The 23,950-nt window shown below is 39.3% G+C and overlaps 2 protein-coding genes across 5 annotated transcripts in view; one reads left to right on the top strand and one right to left on the bottom strand.

The window, feature by feature from the left end:
* The window catches only part of TTC39A (tetratricopeptide repeat domain 39A), a 39,197-nt gene extending 33,837 nt beyond the window's left edge, over positions 1–5,360 (top strand). For all 4 annotated transcript variants that reach the window (XM_040627322.1, XM_008699218.2, XM_008699219.2 and 1 more), the window contains 5 exons: positions 42–162; positions 2,498–2,609; positions 3,017–3,131; positions 4,231–4,347; positions 4,893–5,360. In XM_040627322.1, coding sequence (XP_040483256.1) covers positions 42–162; positions 2,498–2,609; positions 3,017–3,131; positions 4,231–4,347; positions 4,893–5,016 — 589 coding nt within the window. In that variant the 3' untranslated portion in view covers positions 5,017–5,360. The remainder of the gene's footprint in view (positions 1–41; positions 163–2,497; positions 2,610–3,016; positions 3,132–4,230; positions 4,348–4,892) is intronic.
* Positions 5,361–12,455: 7,095 nt separating this feature from the next.
* Positions 12,456–23,950, bottom strand: part of RNF11 (ring finger protein 11) — a 35,538-nt gene continuing 24,043 nt past the window's right edge. Inside the window, exons 2-3 of the mRNA XM_008699221.2 lie at positions 15,691–15,860; positions 12,456–14,371 (exon numbers count right to left, since the gene is read on the bottom strand). Of these exons, the coding sequence (XP_008697443.1) occupies positions 14,200–14,371; positions 15,691–15,860 (342 nt within the window). The 3' untranslated portion in view covers positions 12,456–14,199. The remainder of the gene's footprint in view (positions 14,372–15,690; positions 15,861–23,950) is intronic.

Genomic DNA, 23,950 nt, shown 5'->3' on the forward strand with positions numbered 1-23,950 from the left:
CAGTCCTCTCTAGCTTTTTCTTCCCATCATCTCTTTCACAGAGCGGTACCTGGTCTGAAGCTCAAGATTGCTGGGAAATCTCTACCTACAGAGAAGTTTGCCATCCGGAAGTCCAGACGCTACCTCTCTCCCAAACCGATCTCGTTGCCAATCCCTGCTCTGGTGGGTAGGAGGGTCTAGACTGTCCCTGTACTTGTTTGGGATTGTGGGGATTAGCTGAAAGCCAGAGATACTGCTCTGGCCAGAAGGAAGTGGATGGGGGACAAAGATCTTCATGCCTCAGGGCCCTGGAAAGGATTTCACAGTTTACCTGGGACTGTGAGGGCAGCACACAAATGGCCTGAGCCAGCCCCTGCCTGAGAAAGTACTGGTCTGATGGGGGCAGGGAGACAAGTGAGCAGGCTTCAGATGCCTTGTGGTGAAAGAGCAAGCCCACACCTCTGTGCCGAGGCAAGGGCATCACTCAGCTGTTTGTGTTCCCACCCATTTGTTTCAGTCTTGTCACATGATTATAATTGTTCACACTGTTCCCCTCATTGGACCAAGCTTTTCTGAAGCCTAGGACCATGTAATATTCAACTCTGTAGTAACAATAGCTGACAATGCTTTTGGGCACTGGCTGTGTTCTTTACACCCATTGACTCATTTGATCCTCACAACAACCCTGAGTAGATGGTGGTGGTATGCCCATTATACAGATGAGGATAATAAGGCCTAGTAGTTAAGTAGAAAGATAAAATATCTAATAAATAGGTAAGATATAAGTAGAAAGGTAAAATAACTTGTCCAGGTCACACGCTAGTGAGTTGAAGTTAGAATTTAAACCTAGAATGGATCCAGAACCTAGATTCTGAACCACTGTTATGATGCTAATTCCACTCCTGATTTGAGCAGGCATCAGAGAAGTTTCCAGTTTGTTAAGTGTCTTTGTTATTCAAATACTAAGGCAGCCAGAAAAGTGGAAAGGGAACTGCTTTTTTCTGGTCCTGGCTCCACCATTCACTAACAATGTGACCTTGGATAGGGCTCCCCTTCCCTTAAAAGTAAAATTAGGAATGATATACACCTTGCCCATTTCATACAACAGTAATGAGAACTACCTGGTAAACTGTGTTATGAGTCAAAAACTGAATATCAATATAGAACTTACTATGTATCCTAGATTATTTCTAAACACATTTAGAAGCTGTTTATAGTTTATTTTTTTTAAAGATTTTATTTATTCGACAGAGATAGAGACAGCCAGCGAGAGAGGGAACACAAGCAGGGGGAGTGGGAGAGGAAGAAGCAGGCTCCTAGCGGAGGAGCCTGATGTGGGGCTCGATCCCATAACGCTGGGATCACGCCCTGAGCCGAAGGCAGACGCTTAACCGCTGAGCCACCCAGGCGCCCCTAGAAGCTGTTTATAGTTTAAAACGTAGAATAAAACTGTTATATGGGGGGTAATGGACAGGAAGGGCAAGAAGTGACTGTACCAGAAATTTAGGAGAGAATTTCCCAAACTATAATCTGCAAAATGCTATTTATGCCTAAAATAGTTTGTTATTAAATATATTTGGGAAAGACTGGCCTAAACAAAGTTTATACACTGTGGACCTTTTGAAGCCTTTATATAATAATATGTATGGTAAGTCTCCAAGAATAAGCTTGAAGATGATTTTTCCCCCTAACTTATCTGGCCCATACCTCTTTTTTTAAAGAAACATTTGCTAACTTGGGACCATATAAACCATTTGAGGAATACTGGTTCTAAACTTAAATTCCCTCCTTAGCCCATAATAGTAAGAACCAAAACAATAAGATCTTTTTAGAACTTTTTGTATACAAATCAGTTTCACATCTATTACCTGGTTTCCTAGTATAGGAAATGCTAATAGAATTACTATAAATGAACATTTATTTCAGTATTCTGAGATTCCTGGCAGTCAAAGGAAAGAAAGGAATCAGGATGTGTTGCATAGTTTTCATGACGGAAACTCAAGCCAAGTGCCTTGGGAGAAGAGAGACAGGGTGACAATCTTAAGAGCTATTGGAAATCCTGAAGTGCTTAAGTAAATACAGTTCCTCCAATATGGGAGATCCTGCCCGACAGAGCAGGGAGGAGGACTTCCTGGAGAATGTGGTCACAGCCTGGTCCTCAAAGTATGGGGGAAGAGTTTGGACACAGAAAGGTTGGGAGAGAAGAGCATGATAACACCCAGGGAAGCCATGAGCAGAAGAGTAGTTAAAAACTATGTGCAGCTGTGAGTAGAACAGCTAGGATATGGCTTAAATCCACATTGGTGTGAGGTGAAATCCCAATTATCAGTGATGAGACTCCCTGCCATGACCCCTGCAAGCCCACAGCTTCATAGGCTGGGCTGAGATTTGTCATAAAAGATTACAGCTAGAAGGCCCTGTAGTGATCCTCTTGATCTGAGCTGCCCATTTCACAGCTGGGGAAACTGAGGCCCCCTGGGGAGGAGACCCTTGGATTGACTTGCTCCCCTGCCCTCAGGAAATGATGTACATTTGGAATGGCTACGCTGTGATTGGGAAGCAGCCGGAACTCACGGACGGGATACTTGGGATTATCACCAAGGCTGAAGAGATGCTGGAAAAGGGCCCAGGTGACTAACCCCGGCCCTTGAACCTGCCAGGCTGAGTCAGATCCCAGGTCTTCACAGTTAAAGGTTTCCTCTACTAAAAATGTCCCTCCTTACATCTCTGGTTAACAGTTCTTTCCCTTTCTAAGACTGAACTTCAATGGCAGCTTCTCCAAGCTGTCCCTTGTTCCCCAGTTGGGTCAAGGCCTCCTCTGTGCTCCCACAGCCCCTGGGGCTTCCTTCAGTCAATCCTGATCTCACTACATTGTCGCTGTCTCAGTATCTGTCTTTCCTTCCCAGATGTGAGCTTCCTGAGGACAGTGACTGTGTGGGTCACCTTTGTCCCCAGGGCCCAGCAGACTAGGGTCTCCATGAGTAACTGTTGCAGAAATAAACAAGCCTGTCTTTTTCCCTCACTCCCCTATTCTTAGAGAATGAGTACTCAGTGGATGATGAGTGCTTGGTGAAGTTGCTGAAAGGCCTCTGTCTGAAATACCTGGGCCGTGTCCAGGAAGCTGAGGAGAATTTTAGGAGCATCTCTTTCAAGTAAGTGCCTCTGTGGCTGCTCCCACTCCAGGTGGCCTACTGCTGGGCCCGTCTCCTGGGTAGAATTGGCAGAGGGGTCTCCTTCCTCACATGCACTCCAGTGCTTGACCCTAGCCTACCTCCCAATTCACTACACTTGTACTAGTGTCTGTTCTATGCCAGGATCCTTGCTGGGCACAGATCATTCAGACCTCATTCCCCGGGGCCACCGGATTGCCCAACTACAGGAGTCCACCCACACTGAAGTTTCAGGTGAATGGTGCCTGCTAGAGTTTGTAATTCAACTCTGCCCTTGAGGAGCACAAATGTTACAGACAGACAGCTACAGGCACCTCAATCTGGTATGATCAGGGCTGTGTTAGAAGAAAGCAGAGAGGACAGCAGGTGCCCTGAGGAGGGACCTAAACGTAATGCAAGAAAAGCTTTCCAGGGATGCCGTTTTAACTGGGAAGTTTATCAGGCAGAGAAAAGCAAGCAGGAGTTCTACGTGGAGTAGGTAGGTATAGCGTGTGCAAATGCCTGGACACAGGAAAAACACCTAAGATTGGGGTGACAGTGATTAGGTCCTTCCCTACCTGGGTGAAGTTATAGAGGGAAAGGCTTATAGATGAGATAAGGGAGACTAGATTGAGAAGGGCCTGGATGTTTTGCTTATAATGCTGAACTCTATCCTGTAGACAGAAAAGATCAGGAAGGATACTGAGCAGGGCAGATTGGCATTTTTAAAAGAGTATCGCTGGGGCAGCATGGACGGTGGGTCAGAAGGGCCAGCCTGGAGACAGATTTCCTAATTTAGTAAACCACTTAACCTGGACAAAGGGGGTTGGGGACAGAGGTGGGCATGGTCTAAGGACACGGCCTGAGCCATAAGTTGTCAGGGAATTGGGGCCCTAGGTGTAGAGGACTGGAAGACTATCTACTGTGGATCATAAGCCTTTCTACGGTTATGTAGTAGGAACCTTCCCCAACTAGGATTCATTATCAGGAAACCCCATGTGAGGGCATGGATTAGATCCTCCCACTTGGGGAAGGCTCAGGAAGAGTCTGAAGGATATCTCAAGGGCAGAGCCTGTAAGCCATGTCCTCCTCTGTCCCACAGTGAAAAGAAGATTAAATATGACCACTACTTGATCCCAAACGCCCTGCTGGAGCTGGCCCTACTGTTTATGGAGCAAGGCAGAAATGAAGAGGCTGTCAAACTCTTGGAAACTGCCAAGTAAGGCGTGGTTAAGCATTGGTCTGTCCTTTGTTTCCTGAGCTCAGGAGCTTCACCTGGCTGGGGCAGAGGAGCACAGGCATCAGGGAGGGAGGGTGCTGGTAAGGGCATTATAGCAGTCCAGAGGCTGGACCTGTGTCCCTGGGAACTCAGTTCTCACCTGCTATGGGGACGCTTCTTCAATTTGCCTGTGAGGATTGGAGTCCCAGAAGTAGGGAGTGAACTACCCAGGGTCACAACACAAGCCAACTGCTGGGCTGGTAGGTCTCCTGCCTTCCAGCCCCATGTAGTTCTTAAAATCATTCCCTCAAGCTTGGGGACTCAAGAGGAGTTAAGAGTGGTTCCAGAGGGTACAATACCAGGGTGAGGGGCTACTCATCCTTTCTGTTATTCTCTACTGGAGAAGGCCCAACTCTTTCATTGGACAGAGACAGGGATGTAAGCTCTGAAAACCTTCCTTGGCCTGGTAGTCTCCTACAGTTCAGATCGAAGGAAAAGCACTTCCTAGAGCAGCCCTGTATGTCTGATTCTCTGGTCTTTTCCAGGCAAAACTACAAGAATTACTCCATGGAGTCAAGGACACATTTTAGAATCCAGGCAGCCATACTCCAAGCCAGGTCTTCCCTAGAGAATGGCAACAGATCCATGGTCTCATCTGTATCCTTGTAATTTCATGCAGCACTCCCAGGCTGGAAGACAGAGACAGCTGGACAGAGCTACTGGAAACATATCAAAAAGTTCCCCTCCCCCTGCCCTGCCTTTGGGGTCCACTGGTACTCCAGTGGGATGGTTATGACATAGGTATCCATGCAGAAGGGAAGCCGGCATTTTCACCAGTGTGGCCAAGGGCCTTTACCAAGGACAGAGCAGGTGGAGCTCTCTGCCTGCCTTATCATACATACGGGTACTTGTTTTTCACTGTGATGTTTAAAGAGAATGTATGAACAGTTTACATTTTCCTTAGAAATATATTAATGGGATCACAGTTGGCTTTAAAAAAAAAAAAAAAACCACCTGTACATCTTTGTTTTAACCCATACTGATCTGGAGGTAAATCTATATACGATGCTTTCAAAATTCAGCAATGTCTCAGCTTCCAGGGCCAGAAGGACCATAAAAGCTTCTGAGGGCATAGAGGTTGCACACTGACACCCACTACATTACTACTTACCCTTCATTTTCACTCCCTTAGTAACTTTCCAATTTAAAACAAAATCAAATGAAAATTATTTCACTAAAAAGACATGTGAGTCTATCTGTAGAAAAAAAAAAAAAATCAATCTTCACCAGTAAGGAATGGGAGTTGCTGAGAGAAGGGGAGCTGTGTGGCCCTTTCTGTGCCAAAGCCAAGAAGTTTGTGGGGGGAGGTTCTCAGACACCAGTCTGCATCCTCACTGTATGCCAAACTGAAACTGGGAATAATTTACGAAACAACTCTTCTGTACTTCACTACGAGGTACATTTATTTACTGACAGCATTTTTCTTAGAATGGTTATTCCTGGCCTGTCATGTATGTTTTAGATTTTTCAGTTAAGAGAAAAGAGTTACATAAGTAATAAAACTTATAACACTTAAGAGATCATGCAACATCTATTTCAGTGAAGTATGTGTTGCTTGAATTCTTGAGCAAGGCAGAAAGTCTGGACCTTCAGAAGCCATATGGCCCAGGTATGTTTTATTTAGACAACATGATGCCTTAAATGTTTTTAAAATAAGTTAACATTTAAAAATGGGGAGATTTCACAAATAAATCTGGTTTCTGGTCTCTTATTTTAAAACGAAAATCCAATCTGGCAACATTAGGCTCATCCCTATAAGACAACAAGGCAACCATCAGTTGGAGCTGAGTAGAGGCTGCTCTAAACACTTATTACCCTTCCGTTCCCTAAAAGCATCTCAATTTTCAAACTCTGGGACTGTTACAGTGAGAACTCAAGTTCAGTGACCAGACACCAAGCTTTACCATTCACAAGCTAATGACAGCATACTTCAACTTAACCATTTCCCTGGAGGAAAAAACCATGTACGCAGTAAAAATGTTCATCTGTGAAATGTGACTCCTCAAATACATGATTGCAATTTCCGTGAGGGAAGAACCACAGACAACTTCTCTAATCTTCCAGCATTGCTGGATTTTTAGCAAACACTTCTGAACATCTGCCAGGCACTGGGTCGATTAATCTATTAACATCGTCAACTAGCCTTCTGTGACTAATACTGAATGAAGTCATAGTTTTAAGGAAATTCTCATTAGGAAAACAAAGCAGAAAACCCTCTTTCAGGATCCTCTTTTACACTTAGTGCCTATCAGAGCAGAAATGCTATGAAAAAAAATCTCATTTTGTTAGAACTAGACACAATAATGCTCTCCACCAAGAGCAAGCCCTCTGCAAGCTTGCTCTCCAAAGCCTGAATTCTGAGACTAGCCTGTTTCTAGGTGGTTGGGCAGGGCAGGGTGCGAGGAATGACTAGAACAGGCTGCTGAATGAGGGTGGCCTTCTGTGGGTCCCACATACTATAACACTAACACCTACTGCTATATAAAAAACCAGCACATTGGTCACGGGATACCAAGCACAGCTCGCAAAATTGTGGTTAACAAAAAACTTTTCTTTAAACATTCATTTTAGGCACTTTTATTTTTAAAAAATTTAGCGAGGATGGTTTCCTTGTCAATGTTATTACTGATTTCCTGCTGGGCTTCATTAATTAGCCAATGTCACCTTACCTCTGCTGCCACGGCTACAGTCTGGCAGGTAAGAGAAATCAGTGGATTTTGGTCTCCTTTATCCCACCCGCAGCTTGAGAGAGTCTATTAAAAATATGTTTGTGAAGTAGGATGAAAATGTCAGGTGTCTAACACCATATCCTTGTGTAGAAGCTTTGAAGGTGAAAATTCTGTCCTGGGCTGCTGCTTCTGTCTTATCTGAGCCATTTCTGTTTGTTAATTCTCTAATAGTACAGTGCTTTCCAGCACATACGCACTGGAGAGGCAACTATCAGGTGGAGAACTCTGGCCTAGAAGTAAGGAGACCTGAATTCTAGTCCCTGCTTTGTTACTAATTTTCAGAGTGACCTTGGGAAAGTCATGGACCCTCAAAAAATTAGTAATTTGCACTAGATTAAGGTTCTTTCCTTCTGTCAATGGTTCTGATTCTGACTCTTGTCAAGTATATTTTTCAATTTTCATATCCAAAGTGAGACGAGATATATACCCCCCTACCTTTTGCCAAAGCCTTGTATCCCTAAAGCAACTCAACCAGAAATGATAGGCTTTCTCAATCAAAGGCCTCTATAGTATCCCAGCACACTTGGAGAGCAAATAATCTTCATTTGGGGAAAGTCGAAGTCCAACACACAAAGGAACTCCACCGTTAGTAAGTAGCAACTGTGTAACATGATCTAAACATGCCCTTGGCAATGGAAAGTCTACCTCTGCCTCTCACTGGTCACAGGCCTTTGGACTTGGAGGGTGGCTGCCAGCAGTCCGCTGGTCCCTATCAGCTCTGCCATGTGTTGGCAGCATTCCCTATTCCTTATCTCTCAAGTCAGAATGGGAGTGTTTCCAAGACAGCTTTCGTCATTCACAGTAAAAAGTCATAACCTGCAAAAGCCAGGACCCTAAAAGGCCAGTGCCAACACAAGACTTGGCTGAGGCCCACGTGGAAGAGTTCCAGCAACTGAAGAACGGCACCAGGAGGTTTTCAGAAAGCCTCCACCTGCTGAGTGCTAGCATCATGAAGAAAAAAATCATCCAGAGAGACTTTTCTCTGGAGATACTCCCAAGTTTATTCCTTCTAAGATGATGAGGACTAGACAGTCTTTTTCTTTGCTTCAAATTTAAAGCCTAACAAGCCTTTCAACAACTGCTACCTTACGTCTTCAGCACCATCATACGAATTCACTAATAAACGAGAGGTGCCTGGATTCTGAAAACCAAACAAAAGTGGGAACTTCCCATACACACACACCTCAGATGCAGCTTTCCAAGGTTGGGAACACCTTTTTCCTTCCGTTAGCACAGCTCTTTTGAAATCTAGTGCAAAAGTTCATCACTGCCCAACAGGTTAAGTCCGCAAACAGGGAACCTCATTTGGGAGCCTGAAAAATCAATTTCTAAATGAGGAACGTATGAATTGCTTCAAGTATATAAAGCCAACTGTTAAATGACAAAATATAACAGAGCCCTTCCTTTGGGAAGAGAGTTACTAATGGGCGCTAAGGACTTCTAAAAGTCGACGTTCTAGTTTTTAATCTGACACATCACAGCTAACACCTCACAAATAACTGGATTGGGTTTTATTTTTCTTCACATCATTAGCAAATCATTCAGAACACCAGATACCATATGCTCTGGGTGGAAAAATAATAGCTAATACTAAGTGCTCACTATTTACCTGTTGCTAGTCTAAGCACTTCACATGTATGTAATTCTCATAATCACCCTATTACAGATGAGAAAACTGAGACACAGGTTATTAAATAACTTATCTAATAGCACACAGCTATTACGCAGCAGAAAGATTTAAAGCCAGGCAGCCAAATTCTAAAGCCCATGCTTTGCTGAACTGCTGGTCAAACTGTAAAATTCAGTTTAAAGTTGGCTCTGACTTATATTAACCTCTGGGCCACTACTGAGGATGGAAAAGGTACTGGCTAATAGCTCAAACACCAGAAATCCTTGGCTTGGAACACATGGAGCATTTTGTCTGTGTGGCATCGTTCTGGAATTGGCAGAATGCAGCCTATTTCAATACCTCTAGAATGGACAGTGCTGGAGGCGAATCTCAATATCTTTTCGATAGCATAATCCAGGCTTCCCAATTCAAACAATGTCTAAGACTTGCTTTTGGATCCTAAATGACAGGGTGAACTATTATGAGGCCTCCAAGAAAAGCTGGGCTCATTACTTTTGTAAAGCCAACCAAAGCTTACAAGCATTCAGAGTTCACCACTAGGACCAGACTCTTGAGGCAAACCCGCAGTTACCTTTTCCAACTTCTTTTTCTCAGGGACAAGAAATCTGGAGCCTAGAAGCACTGACGTTATAGAAGGGGCCCGAACCATACACGTGCTGCTCCTCCTTTGATCACAATCAATCTGAGATGCTTAAAGTCTATACCTTATTGATAATGGTGCTTTATTCATACGCAGAGAAAAAAACTTTCTGTGGAGGCATCCAATGACTAAGTCTTCCAGTGGACAGTAACTTTTCTCCAGAAAAAAAAAATGTAAAGGACAGTTAGTCTCTTATAAAGTTCCCTTGAAAACTTTCTGAAAACAGTAAATGGTTTTAGTCTGTCAGCAACATTAATCAGATGGATCCAGCTGTTGTCCTGAGCTAATGCCCATTGCCCAGGGCGATAAAGCAGACAAGAACAATGTGGACAACATGTAAATAAATCCAAATCCCTTTGTACAGTTTCGCTGAAGGTCCTAACAAAAATATTATGGATCAGGAAATGGGTTGTAAAGGGACTTGTGGATTTTCCATTTCCTTGCTAAAGAACAAGGAAATAGCCAAAGGTAAAATGGATAAGCGAAGTCTGGATACTCGTATCTGGACAATCAACCTCTGAATAATCAATGAGCACCCAATCGTGCTGTTTTTTTTTTTTTTAACTACTACTATATAATTTATAAAAGGACTGGGTAGAATCAAGTGGGCTAATCTTTTTTTTGTGGGATGTTTTTAGACCCACAGGCTCTCAGAAAACAAATCACAAAGTATATTTTAAGTTAATATTGCCAAAATACATGTGCCTAACCCAGTTATTAACATCTGTATGTCATTTTAATATAAACCTTAAAGTGTTGTAATGTTACTCCTAGGAGCTTTATTAAAAGGGGTTCTTTTTCTCTAGTAAAAATACTTTATGTGCAGAGCTAATAAATAGCCTAGTTAACTTTCCTAAATACATAAAATTAACTTACTGTATCTTTCAAACCACTTAGAAAAGGTACTATTTTAAGATGTTTATATTATACAATCAAACATTTACAGTTACTCCATTAAATCCTTGTTTCACTTGAATTACCACACATGAAAGCCATAAATCTGAATTGTGAGCATTAAACCACTGCCTAACCATAGGCAAATACATGTTTTCACCTACAGAACTGAGAAAAAAAAATTTTCAGAGACCATTTTTAATGGCTCTCAGAAAAATTTCATCTAATAGTAGTAGGTCACACAGTAACTATATCCAATGCAACAATGAAAATTTAATAGTTGGGCATTTTTACTCTACACCTTTTTTATTTAACAAGCATTTATTAATAAGAACCTATGTTTTGTGTACATCTTTAAGGAGAAAAATGTATTTAAAGAGATGAATGGGTAGATCCAATCTTAAATAGGCAGGATAGCCTATACTTATGGATTCATTTCTGAAGTGAACAAGAACATAGCCCTCATGGGGGCACCTGGGTGGTTCAACCGTTAAGCATCTGCCTTCGGCTCAGGTCATGATCCCAGCATCCTGGGATCGAGTCCTGCATCGGGCTCCCTGCTTGGCGGGACGCCTGCTTCTCCCTCTTTCACTCCCCTTGCTTGTGGTCCCTCTCTCGCTGTCTGTCAAATAAATAAATAAAATCTTAAAAAAAAAAAACATAGCCTTCATGAATAGAAGAGGCATAAAATTGATGGAAATGAGACCTCAATGGCCAAATATTTAGGAACTGAGACTTGGAAGAAATTAGAAGAATTCAACTAAGTCCCCAAAGGGTTAATATAACACAGTCAGGAAAAGACAGTTCAGGACGCTGATGGCTCTTATGCCCATACTTCCCATGATGGAGACATCCTGAACGGCCTGTGTCTTAGGGAAGTGTAGTTGAGTGTAAGATTAGAGCAGGGGAGCTGCATAGAGGGTACAGAAGGAAGGATTATAAACTATCTTCTCTGACCTTCTCCCATCCAGAAAAGAGTAGATGATCTGTACATTCAGTGAGTAAATTTAAAAGTACTTGAGGAGATACTAACCAATCCAACTTTTCTCATGTCCACTAATTTCAAAATTAAAGGCTTACAAAATTAGTTGAGGTTACAGTGGCTTCAAGTGTAATCAGTTGGCACTGAGAAACTGACTGCTAGGCATTGCCTTTAAGCAGAGGTAACCACCAAACTGCCTACATTTCTGAATCATTCTGAAGAAACTTACCTCGTTTACTGTTTACCATTTCAGTCTCAGAAGTACAGGCAGGTCTGCTTTTGACTCTTGTCATTCCTTTTTTAAAATGCATGCTTCCTTATGACGAAGCTCTGTATGCAAAGAATGTTAACACAATGCTCACTGTATTCTGTAAAATCATGTTGGCTTATATTACATAGGGGACACCAACAGTAGGGGGAATCTTCTCCTGGTTTAAGAAAGTCCTATGAAGAACACTCAGAGCATTGAAAAGGTTTTTGTGAATCAAAGTATTTCAACTTGCTGGGTTTACACTTAAAAGATTCTTTTACTTTTTCATGGTCAGGCTTTTCAGATATTTCAGATCCTATAGCCAACCTTGAACACATCTTGCCCAAATCTAAAAGTTGCACCTATTATTTGGCTTCAGAAAATGTGAAGCTATTAAAGCTTCTAAATTTATGATTAGATAGTATTAAATGCCACACCATAAAAAACCTTCCCAAAAAGTTTATAGACCTAGAGATTAAATTTATACAGTTTTAAATTTATACACCATTTTAAAGAAAGGATTAGATAATTTGGGGAATATTCTTACGTAATCAACTCTTAACTGTAGCCCTTAACAACTGTATTATAACTTTATTTAACTTAGTTAAAAGCCAAAACTCATAGTTCTTAACATGGTATATGGAAATCAAAATTAAAGAATACAAAGTACCTTAAAAAAAAAATTTCAGCTCAATACTAGTTCCTTCAATATTATTGCCAAACTTCTGTGAAAGAAGCCTTGCAATAAAGAAAGACTAACAGCAACATTAGATGATTTTTTTTTAAATTTCACTTACCAATTTTAACAAACTAGAAAAAAAGGAAAGTCTGATTGTAATACTTGATGACACAGACATCATGTTTAAGTAGAAAACACAAGGATAAAAAAAGTAATATCACTGAAAATATTGCACAACTTCAGGTTTTCCTCCAAATTTGCTTTATGTAATTGGGTGGATATAAATTAATGAACAAGAACTTAAGCAAGATACATGTAACAATTTAACAGAACCTGATAATCTAATTTTCAATTTTTCTCAAATTCATCTTTAAGTATTTCCATCATGGGGCTCATAGGAAAATTAACCAACATATGGATACTACAGTCCAGCATCAAATCTTTCAGAAGTATTTGTGACATACTGAATTCCTCTACAATGCAATTATGAAGAACCCTCAAGATACTCGTGTTTCGTATGTAGAAAAGTGTTAGAGTCAAATACTCAACTCAATATAAAATAAGAAACATTTCTGATGTTAGAGATTAAGATTGCTTCTCCTTCTGCTAATGAATGATTCTTAGCTGTAATATCACTGAGCTGAACAAATAAGTCACCTTTGAGTACATAAGGAAAAATAAACACATGCTAAATGGATAAAACATTACAAACTACATCTTTACTAGACCATCTCTACCTCTAACACTTCAGAAGCTTAGAGATTCAGAGTGCTCTTACATTAACTGCAAGGAAAAGGTAAAGGAGACATTCCCTCTTTGAGATCACAACTATGAAGTCATGTGGTTATACAAATTCTGCATTTGTGTGCAAAACATGAAGTATGTTTCTCTTAATTCTCCCTGCTTAGACTTGTCAGTCAGCCAGCAGGACTTTCCTTTCCAAGAAACAGAGACTGAGATGTGTTTTATATAACTTCAATAACCTCAGCACTACAATAATAAGAGATGCAGTATCCTTTTGCTATGGTTCAAGACAATAAGGGAAGAAGGTCACAAGAATAAATCAAAACTGTTACAACTGAGCAACTTTTCTCAGTTTCACCATGGTGCCACTTTCATTTTACATAAGCATGGTGGCATAATTCAAGCTCAATAAATCAGAAATCTTAATATTTAAAATTTACCTTGACTTTTAATTATTACCATATTAACAACCAAAATAATTAGATAAAACACACAGGAGAGGGTAATAGTAAACCTCACTTTACTACAGTTGGTTTCTTGACATTAACTCAATTTTTATAGAAAAGGGATAGTGCATCTCAGTTTGCTTACAAGCTAGGAGATCACTTTGAATTCTGCATTTCCTAACTGCAAACAGATATAGCACTTATAACAGGTTATAAATAAACTGGTTTTCAAGCATAGAGCCAGCCCCAACGATAATAATACACTATTTAAAAAGACCTAAGGCAATGGATTCCATTTCCAATGGAAAAAAAGAACTGTGCAAACAAGCTTAAAACTACTTTTTTTGTGCCAGTGTTATAAAATGTAGCTTTTAATAAAACCTTGACCCAAATGCCAGCAACTTCAGAAAAGAATTTGGGTGGGGGGAAAAAGAGTTATTTCATTTAGGAAAAACATCCACTATCTTTTTCCTAATCTTCAACACACACAATTTAAACATATACAGCTGCTGTAACACTTTACACAATTCCTATGTACTGGAGCATAACAAGATCTAAATACAATTATATTTTTAAACACTGGGTCAAGGCTTTACATAAAAATACCATCCTACTTTTCCCCCTAAGTTTCTAAAATATCACGTATTTTTTTCCCCAACATCTGCAGCCATTCAGGAATTTTTAGGAAACTTTTGTGCATGATCTTAATTCCTAATCCCTGGCTCTTTGGGCTCAGTGACAAAAGATCAAAACCACCAAAAATGATGGTTCACTTGAAGTCAGACCAGAGACCCTGGCTCAATTAGTCTCGTAGGACGAAAGCAGTGCTGCATCAACTGGCTCCATGCAAGAGGGGCACGTGAAGGATCTCATCAACCAGTCATCTATACAGTCCAGGTGATAGATGTGCATGCACGGCAGAAATCGAATCGGGTCCCCATAAACAAAGTCCATCATACAGATAACACACCTGTTGGGGGCGAGGGAGAGAAATCAGAAAGCATTTTTAGAGAAGTGATCTTATCCCATTTCAATCCTATTACAAAGACCATGTTAATCTGAACAGATGAAAATGGCTTGCCTGTCATCCTACTACCAAAGCATGCAAACTGATTTTTTTCCTAATGAGCATTAATCCACCGACAATCTTATTTTGATCCCCTGGAAATTTGTGGGAGTTTGAGAACTATCAACTGAGCAAAGAGAAATGGACCACATGGGTATCAGGTCCATTCCTAGAACTGCACTTGCAAAACAGCTACATATTATAGAAGATAACCAAAGAAGAATGTGATGCTTCAGGTAAGAAGCCATCAGATTAACTTTGTTTATGTGAACTCAGTTTTTAGTGTAAGCCCAGGAGTAAGACAGTTTTCATTTTAATAACTGTATGTTTAAAAAACACCACTAATTTCAGCCTACTTACTGGGCTGCTGCAGCTAAAGATCTCTTTATTAACTCTAGTTTCAAGTTCACTGAATTATGCAGGTTTAAGAAGCAACCGAATGCCATAATATTTCAGAAGTCAGTATTCAGGACAAGTTATTATTTTGAGTATTGGCACTAAATGGTGCTGTGGCTCAAACAGCCAATCATCAACATAGTAAATTAGATTATGTCTTTGTTGGCAAGACCATTCTCAACCTAAAAGGAGAATGTCTTCATTAGCAATTCTCAGACGATAATGAGCTCTTAGGACAAAAACTTCCCAGAAGTAAAATTTGATATTCAACTCATCAGGCTTAATAAAATTATTCTTCAAATTAAAAACAGGTTTAAGATTTTCCTCATCACTAAAACTCCTTAACAATTTTAATGGCTGCATAATCTACCAGAGTATTCCTATACCACAATCTACTTAACTATAGTTCTACTCTAAATAAAACCATGGTGAATATCTTCGTGTATAAAGCGCCAAGAGTTGGAGTGAGATATACATTTTAGGATAGATCTCTGTCTCAAAGGTGTTGACTAGAGAAGGTCCTTGACATATTGCCAAGTTGCTTTCCCAGCTGACAAGGCCACCTGCACACTTGTGCAGGTGAATCCTTGTTAACTGACATCAACTGCCATCCAAATGGACACAGACAACATATAAAATGGTAAAAATTCACAGCACTTCTTAGCTACTTTTTTGTAATGAAAATTCTTAATTGCTGTTATCTCAACATTCTCTTGCATGAACTGATTATATTAAATACCCAACTTCTAAAATGCAGGAGAATATTTTTCAAAAGCAAATCTCTGGAGACAGACCTTTGAAGCATGTATAAATTTATTAAAACTTACTCCCGGATCTTTTTTTCTGATCCATCCCTTCCAGGGTCATAAACTCCTTTAGGCAGATGTTGTATAAGGCCTATTCTTTGAGCTATCCTAATTTGTTCCTCTTCAGTCAGCTGAGTTGCTAGGCGAGTCTGACTAGGTGTTGGATGGTAGACCGGAACTGGAACTTGTTCCTAAATTTTAAAAAACAGAGAAAATGATTATTTTTTAAACATCTGTTTTCTGGGGGTTATGTTTTCCTTGTTTCTTCTTTTTTTGGCTTAGTGGGTGGGAGGGGACGTTGGAGAGGTAGGTTGGGCTGGTGTGCAGTAATATGGGACTGTTTTATTCTGCCTTAACTTTAGCATACGTGACCAAGTTTTAAAGGATAAAAACAGGGGCGCCTGGGTGGCTCAGTCGGTTTAAGAGTCTGCTTTCGGCTCAGGTCATGATCCCAGGATCCTGGGATCAAGCCCTGCATTGGGCTCCCTGCTCAGAGGGGAAACTGCTTCCCCCTCTCCCTCTGTCCCCCACTCATGCTTGCTCTCTCAAATAAATAAAAATCTTAAAAATAAATAAAAGATAAAAACACAATCTTCACTGAAAAACTCACATGGTATGTTGTGTGAAGTATTTCCACATGAAGGCCATGTATCCAATATATTGTTCCTGATATACAAATATGGTAATTTATCGATTTGTATATCAGGAACAATACATAATAATTAACAAAATGGTTTGTATTCAATATTCTCCATAGGCTGTATTCTGTATTCACTGGAGCTTTGTAGTCTCAGTACACCATTATTTACATTAAAACTGGTCATCATAGACTCTTAACTGTGACCTTTTCCCATATAGACAACAACCTTAACCTGGGTATTATCACAATAAACTTTTTGTAAAATTCCTTTTAAGCTTTTGGATACATATTTGGATATGACAACTGAGCCAAATGAGGCCACCCTTCCTCCCAAATGGAAAACATAAGTTTTTAGGGAATGTAAATAACCTCCATAATCATCCAGAACATCAATTAAAGCTGCTTTGAACTAATGGCTTTTGTGTTCAAAAATAACTGAGAGTACCCGTAATGAGAAACTTTATAAGGGCTCAAGTATAAATATCCTTTCCAAAGAGAAATTTTAGGGGAAAGTCTCATATATAAATTAGGCTCAGATACTGAATATTTAATTCAAGGAAAATAAGACTTCTCCATCAGGTCTCCTAACATACCACTATGTCCCTTTAAACTAGTCTTATTCGTAAACACTCCTTTTTTGACAGTTTATCAAAGGCAGAATATTAGACTTTAAATATTCCTATATAAATATATAATGGGCTACTACTCAGCCATCAAAAAACTGAAATCTTGCCATTTGCAACAACATGGATGGAACTAGAGTGTATTATGCTAAGTGAAATAAGACAATCAGAGAAAGAATTATATGCTCTCACTCATATGTGGAATTTAAGAAACAAAGCAAGAGTGATGAGCACTGGGTGTTGTTATATACAACTAATGAATCGCTGAACACTACAAAAACTAATGATGTACTGTATGTTGGCTAACTGAACATAATAAAAAAATAAATTTTGATATTTAAAAAAAAGAAACAAAACTGAGGATCATAGGGGAAGGGAGAGGAAAAAACAAGACAAAATCAGAGAGGGAGACAAACCGTAAGAGACTTAATCATTGGGAAAAAACTGAGGGCTGCTGGTGAGGAGGGGGGCAAAGGGATGGGGTAACTAGGTGATGAACATTAAGGAGGGCATGTGATGTAATGAGCACTGGGTATTATATAAGACTGGTGGATCACTGAACTCTACCTCTGAAACTAATAATATACTATGTTAATTAACTGAATTTAAATAAATACCCCCAAAAAAGGACTTTAAATATTCCTTTTCTGAGATTTAGAACAAATGTTTAATTAAAAATCTCAAAACCCAGTAAACCTTTATCAAATAATCAAGAGTATATCTTCTGGTACAAATAAAATGCCAGTAGTTAAGTCTCATGTTTTCTGAACTTCCAACATCAATAATGGTTACCTAAGTACTTTCATACTTCTACCTCATTATGTGAATGCTTATCAGAACTATATGGTACATCTAAATAAATACTCATTTAGTGCATATTACATGGAAAGGTGACACCATATTATTAAAAAAGTATGGCTCTTGGACCAGGATAAACTTGGCTCAAGTCAAGTCTCTACCACTTAACAGAGTAATCTTGTTTAAGTTATTTAACCCATCCGGGATTAGATTCTACCTTATAGGGATGGCTATAAGACTTAAATGAGGAATAGTCAACCCTGAAGTGGCAGGAAGTTAAATAAGTGTAGGTATTATAACCATTAATATTGCATTCAAAGAGGTATTATCTACTGTTGCAGGCAAACTAGCTGTTTCCTCTAAATTCCATGCTTTTCCATCTTACTGCCTTTGTCCTTGCTTTTCCTCCTACCTTTCCCTGCAGTCCACCACTGGTCCAAATTATACCTTATCCAGCAGGTTGCTGACATGAAATGAAGCTTTCCCCAATCCTCTTCTCTACCACCCAATACTGACAGTCTCTAGCCTCGGCTTAATTACATAGGTGTTGTCTATAACCTATACAAGAAACAGGAATATTATACAGAATACAGTGAAACTTCAGTTAACCCATGCAGTCAAATGAAAAAAAGACTGTCAATTCTTCTAGCTTTCCCAGAAAAGGTTAAGTACCAAACTGACTGTATTTCTCTAGTACAACTTGAAAGCTTTCTTTTAGCCCTGTGTATCTATAGCACTATCAGCACAGGCAATTTTTGCTTTTAGACAGTTTTGTTTTTTTTTTTAAAGATTTTATTTATTTATTCGACAGAGATAGAGACAGCCAGCGAGAGAGGGAACACAAGCAGGGGGAGTGGGAGAGGAAGAAGCAGGCTCTTAGTGGAGGAGCCTGATGTGGGGCTCGATCCCATAACGCCGGGATCACGCCCTGAGCCGAAGGCAGATGCTTAACCGCTGTGCCACCCAGGCGCCCCTTTAGACAGTTTTTTTAAATGCATATTTTCTTTTAAAAGAGCTTTGTACATAAAAAAATTCAGTTTGTAGCTCCAATTCAGAATCTGTTACATGCAACATGTATATTAAAACCCTAGTTTATGCACTAGAAAAATAACTGTTCAGCAGGCTTTATAGTACATATAAGAGTTATATGACCCTTTGGTCATTAATGATCATATATATGACTGTTCCATCTTTGATTTAAATACCTCTTCAAGGTTTTTAACCTAGTAAACTTTCAATGTAGAAAAGTTTCATGGTTAAGTCAAAAAACTGCAACTTACTAGCTGCTAAGACCCTGTACACATGGCACCTGGCTGGTTCAGCCGGTAGAGCATGTGGCTCTTGATCTTGGGTGGTGAGTTCAAGCCCCATGTTGAACCTACTCTAAATAAATAAAATATTTAAAAAGACTCTCGCCATGTTTTTTTAACCTCTCTGAGCCTCAGTTTCTTCATGTGTAAAGTACAGGACCACTGTAAGAATAAAATGGGAAGTGTAAGTGTTGTCCCTGGTACAAGATACACATAAAAAAAGCTCATTAGGGGCGCTTGGGTGGCACAGCGGTTAAGCATCTGCCTTCGGCTCAGGGCGTGATCCCGGCATTATGGGATCGAGCCCCACATCAGGCTCTTCCGCTATGAGCCTGCTTCTTCCTCTCCCACTTCCCCTGCTTGTGTTCCCTCTCTCGCTGGCTGTCTCTATCTCTGTCAAATAAATAAATAAAATCTTTTAAAAAAAAAAAAAAAAGCTCATTAAGGGGTGCCTGGGTGGTCCAGTCGGTTAAGTGTCTAACTCTTGATTTTGGCTCAGGTCATGATCTCAGGGTTATGAGACTCTGCTTGTCCCTCTCCCTCTACTCCCCCATCCCTCATCATACTCTCTCTCTCAAAATCTTAAAAACAACAAAAAAAAGCTCATTAAATAAATGTTAGCTATTATTGCAGTTCTACTATTATATGACCATGGAACAACATCCCAATATTTAAGAAATGGATTGAATTTATAATTTTACATGTTAATTATACCTCAACCAAGCTGAAATTGAAACAAAATTTAGTTTTTTAAAAAAAAATAAGAAATGGATTGTACTATGCAGAGGTAGGTATAAGTTTTAAAAAATGAATCTTAGAATTCATCCAAGACCAACTCTCTCATTTTATAGGCCTAAGCCTGCCTACAGTCCATGTGTATTTACTGACGATATCACAATCAGAACTTAGGTCTCCCTTTTAAGTCAGTAATTTCTACTATAACATTCCTGGTTGCCAGATAGCAAGGAGACTCTGCAAGTTAAATGATTTGGCTTGTGTCCATTTACATTACTTTGAAGAACAGTACACTGAAATGACATTTTAAGAAAGCCACAAAATAAGGTGTATCTCATAAATGGTTCTATAAAGGTTTTTCATCTGTGATAAAAGTTTTATAATTTCAGTAACTGCTAGAATTTAAGAATTTCAAAGAATATCAAATCCATCTTAAATTGCCCCCATAAAACAGACTCTATAACCAATAGAAAAATAAACTCCAAAGTCTAATCATTACTTCCTGTCTGTCCTTTGACTGAAACTCCTGAGGGCTACTTCAGGTAGTTCTTATTAAGGTTGAGAGGTCAAATTCTGCTGCTACTAGTTTCTCCTTACGCTGACTTTGGATTTCTGTTCTCTGGTATCACTTTCTTAAACTACCTGGTTTAAAAAGGTAACATGGCCTACTAATCCAATGGGCTTTTTGAGCAACAGAACTATCTTGTTCATAGTAATCTTATTTATAATTACAATATTTATAACTGAGCTACTATAGTGGAATGGGGCTGGAATGGAATGTGACCTAGGAGGGATGAGGATCCCCCTTCCACCCCTCTACCTAGGGCATGTTTGCAGAATCACAGAAATCAATGGAACACAGTTTTGAAAACACTGCTATCCAAGAATATGGGATTTTTAATCTAAAAAATTAAAAGACTGGAGTCTGTTACTTACTATGATCACTGTTAATCTTTAGTAGTCTCTTAGTATCTTTGAATAAAGATAATACCACTTTAGAGGGTGATGATGCAATCATAAGATAACAACAAAGAGCATCATAAATGTTGACATTTCTAAGTTATTCCAACCATTTGTTTTCTCCCCATCAATGACTCTGGTTTGCAGACTTTAAGCTAACAGCTATTGTCCCTGGCTCTCTGGCTTATCCCAGAATACAAACTCTTTGACCTCTGTTATGACCCCTGCCAGGTCAGAGTTTTTCAACCCTCAGATTACCATTTCCAGGCTAGGCTACCCTCCTGATTCTCAGTCCTGCTGATCAGTCTTTGGCACAAGATGACACATGAAGTCACACTGGAAAAACTGCTATAAGACTATGGCTAATAAGGGTCTCCAAAATCCTTGAACATATCTACTACAAACAAAAAGGAATTAAGTTTTAAATTGTTTTAGAAGTAATCATCTCCAAGCATGTACTTGAAGAGGCTACATTTCCTTGGTCTTCTGGTTCATATGTGTACAGAGAAGAAAGAACAGAAAAGGGAAAGCTCTACTTTATGAAGAAATATAATATTAAAAATAAAAACCTTATCTTTTAATTACACATATTACAGGTGTATTTTGTACGTTTTGTTAAACCAAAGAACCCTCTAAGCACCACCAAGATATTTAAAATGATTCAACATTCTAATTTCAATTTACATACACATTTTTCAGAAAACCATAGAGGGAAGAAAACGACTAAGAATTGCTGATATTTTAAAGATGGATATGGCCTCACCGTTCTTAACACATACACCTAATTTTAATTTCCATCATACTTGTGAAAATGGCTTGTTTTATGAGTTACTGTTTACAGACTAGAGATCCAATGGTATTTTCTAGATGGCAAAATGGAATCTTACTTCTAATGTCAGCTAGAAGACACTGAATGGAAGACAAGACATGGATATAAAAACAACAATATAAAAGATTAAGATTCTGGGACGGTTCTCACCATTCCCTAATTGATGGCTCACTGTACCTAAATACTGTGTAAACAATAAGATTTATGCTGAACACCTGCTTCCCTCCTGGGAGTCTGGAATTTTGGTATGTCCTAGGCAGTGGGTGCCTACTCAGTATTTTGCCCCCCCCCCGCAGTAGACAACCCTTCATACATACTGGCACAATTCAATGCTAAGGAAATTAAGTGTATCCTGTGTGACTCATTTATGAGAGGGTTCTTGGAAGCCTGTGCCTGTTTCCTATGGACTCGTGCACCTTTTTTCCTTTGCTGATTTTGATTTGTATTCTTTTGCCATAATAAATCAGAGCTATGATTACAACTATATGCTAAGTGCTGTGAATCCTCCTATGAAATCGAACAATCTAGATAACGTTCAGAGTGATGGATAGTTCCCACATTGACTCCTTTGTTTTCAGTTTATTTGGCCATGTTCATTAGAAATTCTTCATTTGTGGGGGGAAAAAAAATTCTCCTTTGTGAAAAAGGTATGTTTTAACAATGGTGGTCACACAGTATTTGTGATTTATTCCTTTTCTCAAATTTCAAAAGATCCCTGAAGGAACTATTATTTTGAACATTACTTAGCAGACAGAAAAACACTTTTGAGATACAGATGTTGTTTTGGGCTGAACTGTGTCCCCTAAAATTCCTATGTTGAAGTCCTAATTCCCAGTATCTCAGAATGTGACTGGATTTGGAATCACGAATGCAACTGATTTTGTCCTGGCCTCTTCTCCTGTCATACGCCCTTCACCTAATAACTATGTCTGTGCTGACAACAAAAATTACCACTTCAATATGATTCACAAATTTATATTCCAGTCTAAATTTCCTTTTTAAATTCCAGGCTCTACTTGACAGTTCCAACTCATATGTCCTCAAAGTGCCTCAAACTCAACATGTCCAAAAATGAACCTTCTCCAAAATCTGGTCCTCTTCTGGACACATCCTTGGCACCCCCCTCCCCCTTACTCTTCCATATGCAATACATCACCAAGTGCTAGTGAGTTAATTTTCTACTGAACAACTGACAGGATCTGCTTATTTCTTTTCATATTTATTGCCAGTACTCTAGTTGAAGCTCCCATTTTGTCCCTGGTATACAGTATTAGCCAGCAAAATCTCAATTTATTCTCTATCCAGAAGTTAGAGCACTCCTCTCGAAATAGATTCGACTCTATTCGATCCCCTCCTCACAGATACCTAAAACCCCTTCATTCAATAGCTTCCCACTGCTCTTAGGACGGACCAAAGTCCTTAATAAGACTTCCAAAGCCCTGAATAGTCTGGTTACCTACCTGTCCTCCTCATCTAACAACTTCACTGCTTTCTAGCCCCTGGTTTTCCTTCAGCTCCTTTTTTAGAGCCATGATCTCTCCTATATAGGAAGTCACAGTGTCTGCCGTAGGCTGCATGAAACACTCTCCTCCATCACCACTCTGCTTAAACAATGCCTTTTATCCTTCAGAGCTCAATTCAACTTCTACCATCTCAGAAACCTTTCCTAGTTAACCATTCTCCTCTATAACAGGTTTTTATACACCAAGAAACTTTTCTTCACAGCATCTGTCATAGTTGTAATTTTACATTTAGTAATAACTTGCATGTTTGTCTTCCCCACCAGACTGTAAGATCCACAATAAGAATTTGTTTTGCTTCACACTGAACCAGATGAGTAAAGGGTCTATTAAAAATCTTACCTACTAACAGCTAAAAACAATCACCCATTAATTTACTCTCGTTTTTTTTTTATTCGTGTTTCTTTACATTTCCTGGAACCCCTAGCCAATTGTTAAATGCTTAATAAAGTTAGTGTACATGCCATAATATTGGGGTTATACAGTTGTTTTTGTTTTGCTAAGTATATTCTATAAGAATGATAATAGTACCTACTTTCACCACTCCCCCAAATGTGAACTCTAAGATTTTGAATACCTATTGAAAATGTTCACAAATTAATCATTTCCAATGTACAAGGACACTTACTACAAAAATACTATGAATCAGTTTATGAAAACCTAAATCACTAAACTGCTAATTAACATAAATGCTGGAGCCTTCAAGGGTGGTTCACTTGGCTGCCCTCACCTGTCTAAGATATAATTCATGAGGTATTCTGTGCTTATGCTAAAAAGGTGTGTGATTATCTGCATGATTATTTGATTATATTTCCTCATCACTAGACTATAAGCTTGATAAAGGCAGGGACTGTCTATTTTGCTTA

This window comes from Ursus maritimus, unplaced genomic scaffold (genome assembly GCF_017311325.1).
Source record: "Ursus maritimus isolate PB19 unplaced genomic scaffold, ASM1731132v1 scaffold_12, whole genome shotgun sequence".
Taxonomy (NCBI): Eukaryota; Metazoa; Chordata; class Mammalia; order Carnivora; family Ursidae; genus Ursus; species Ursus maritimus.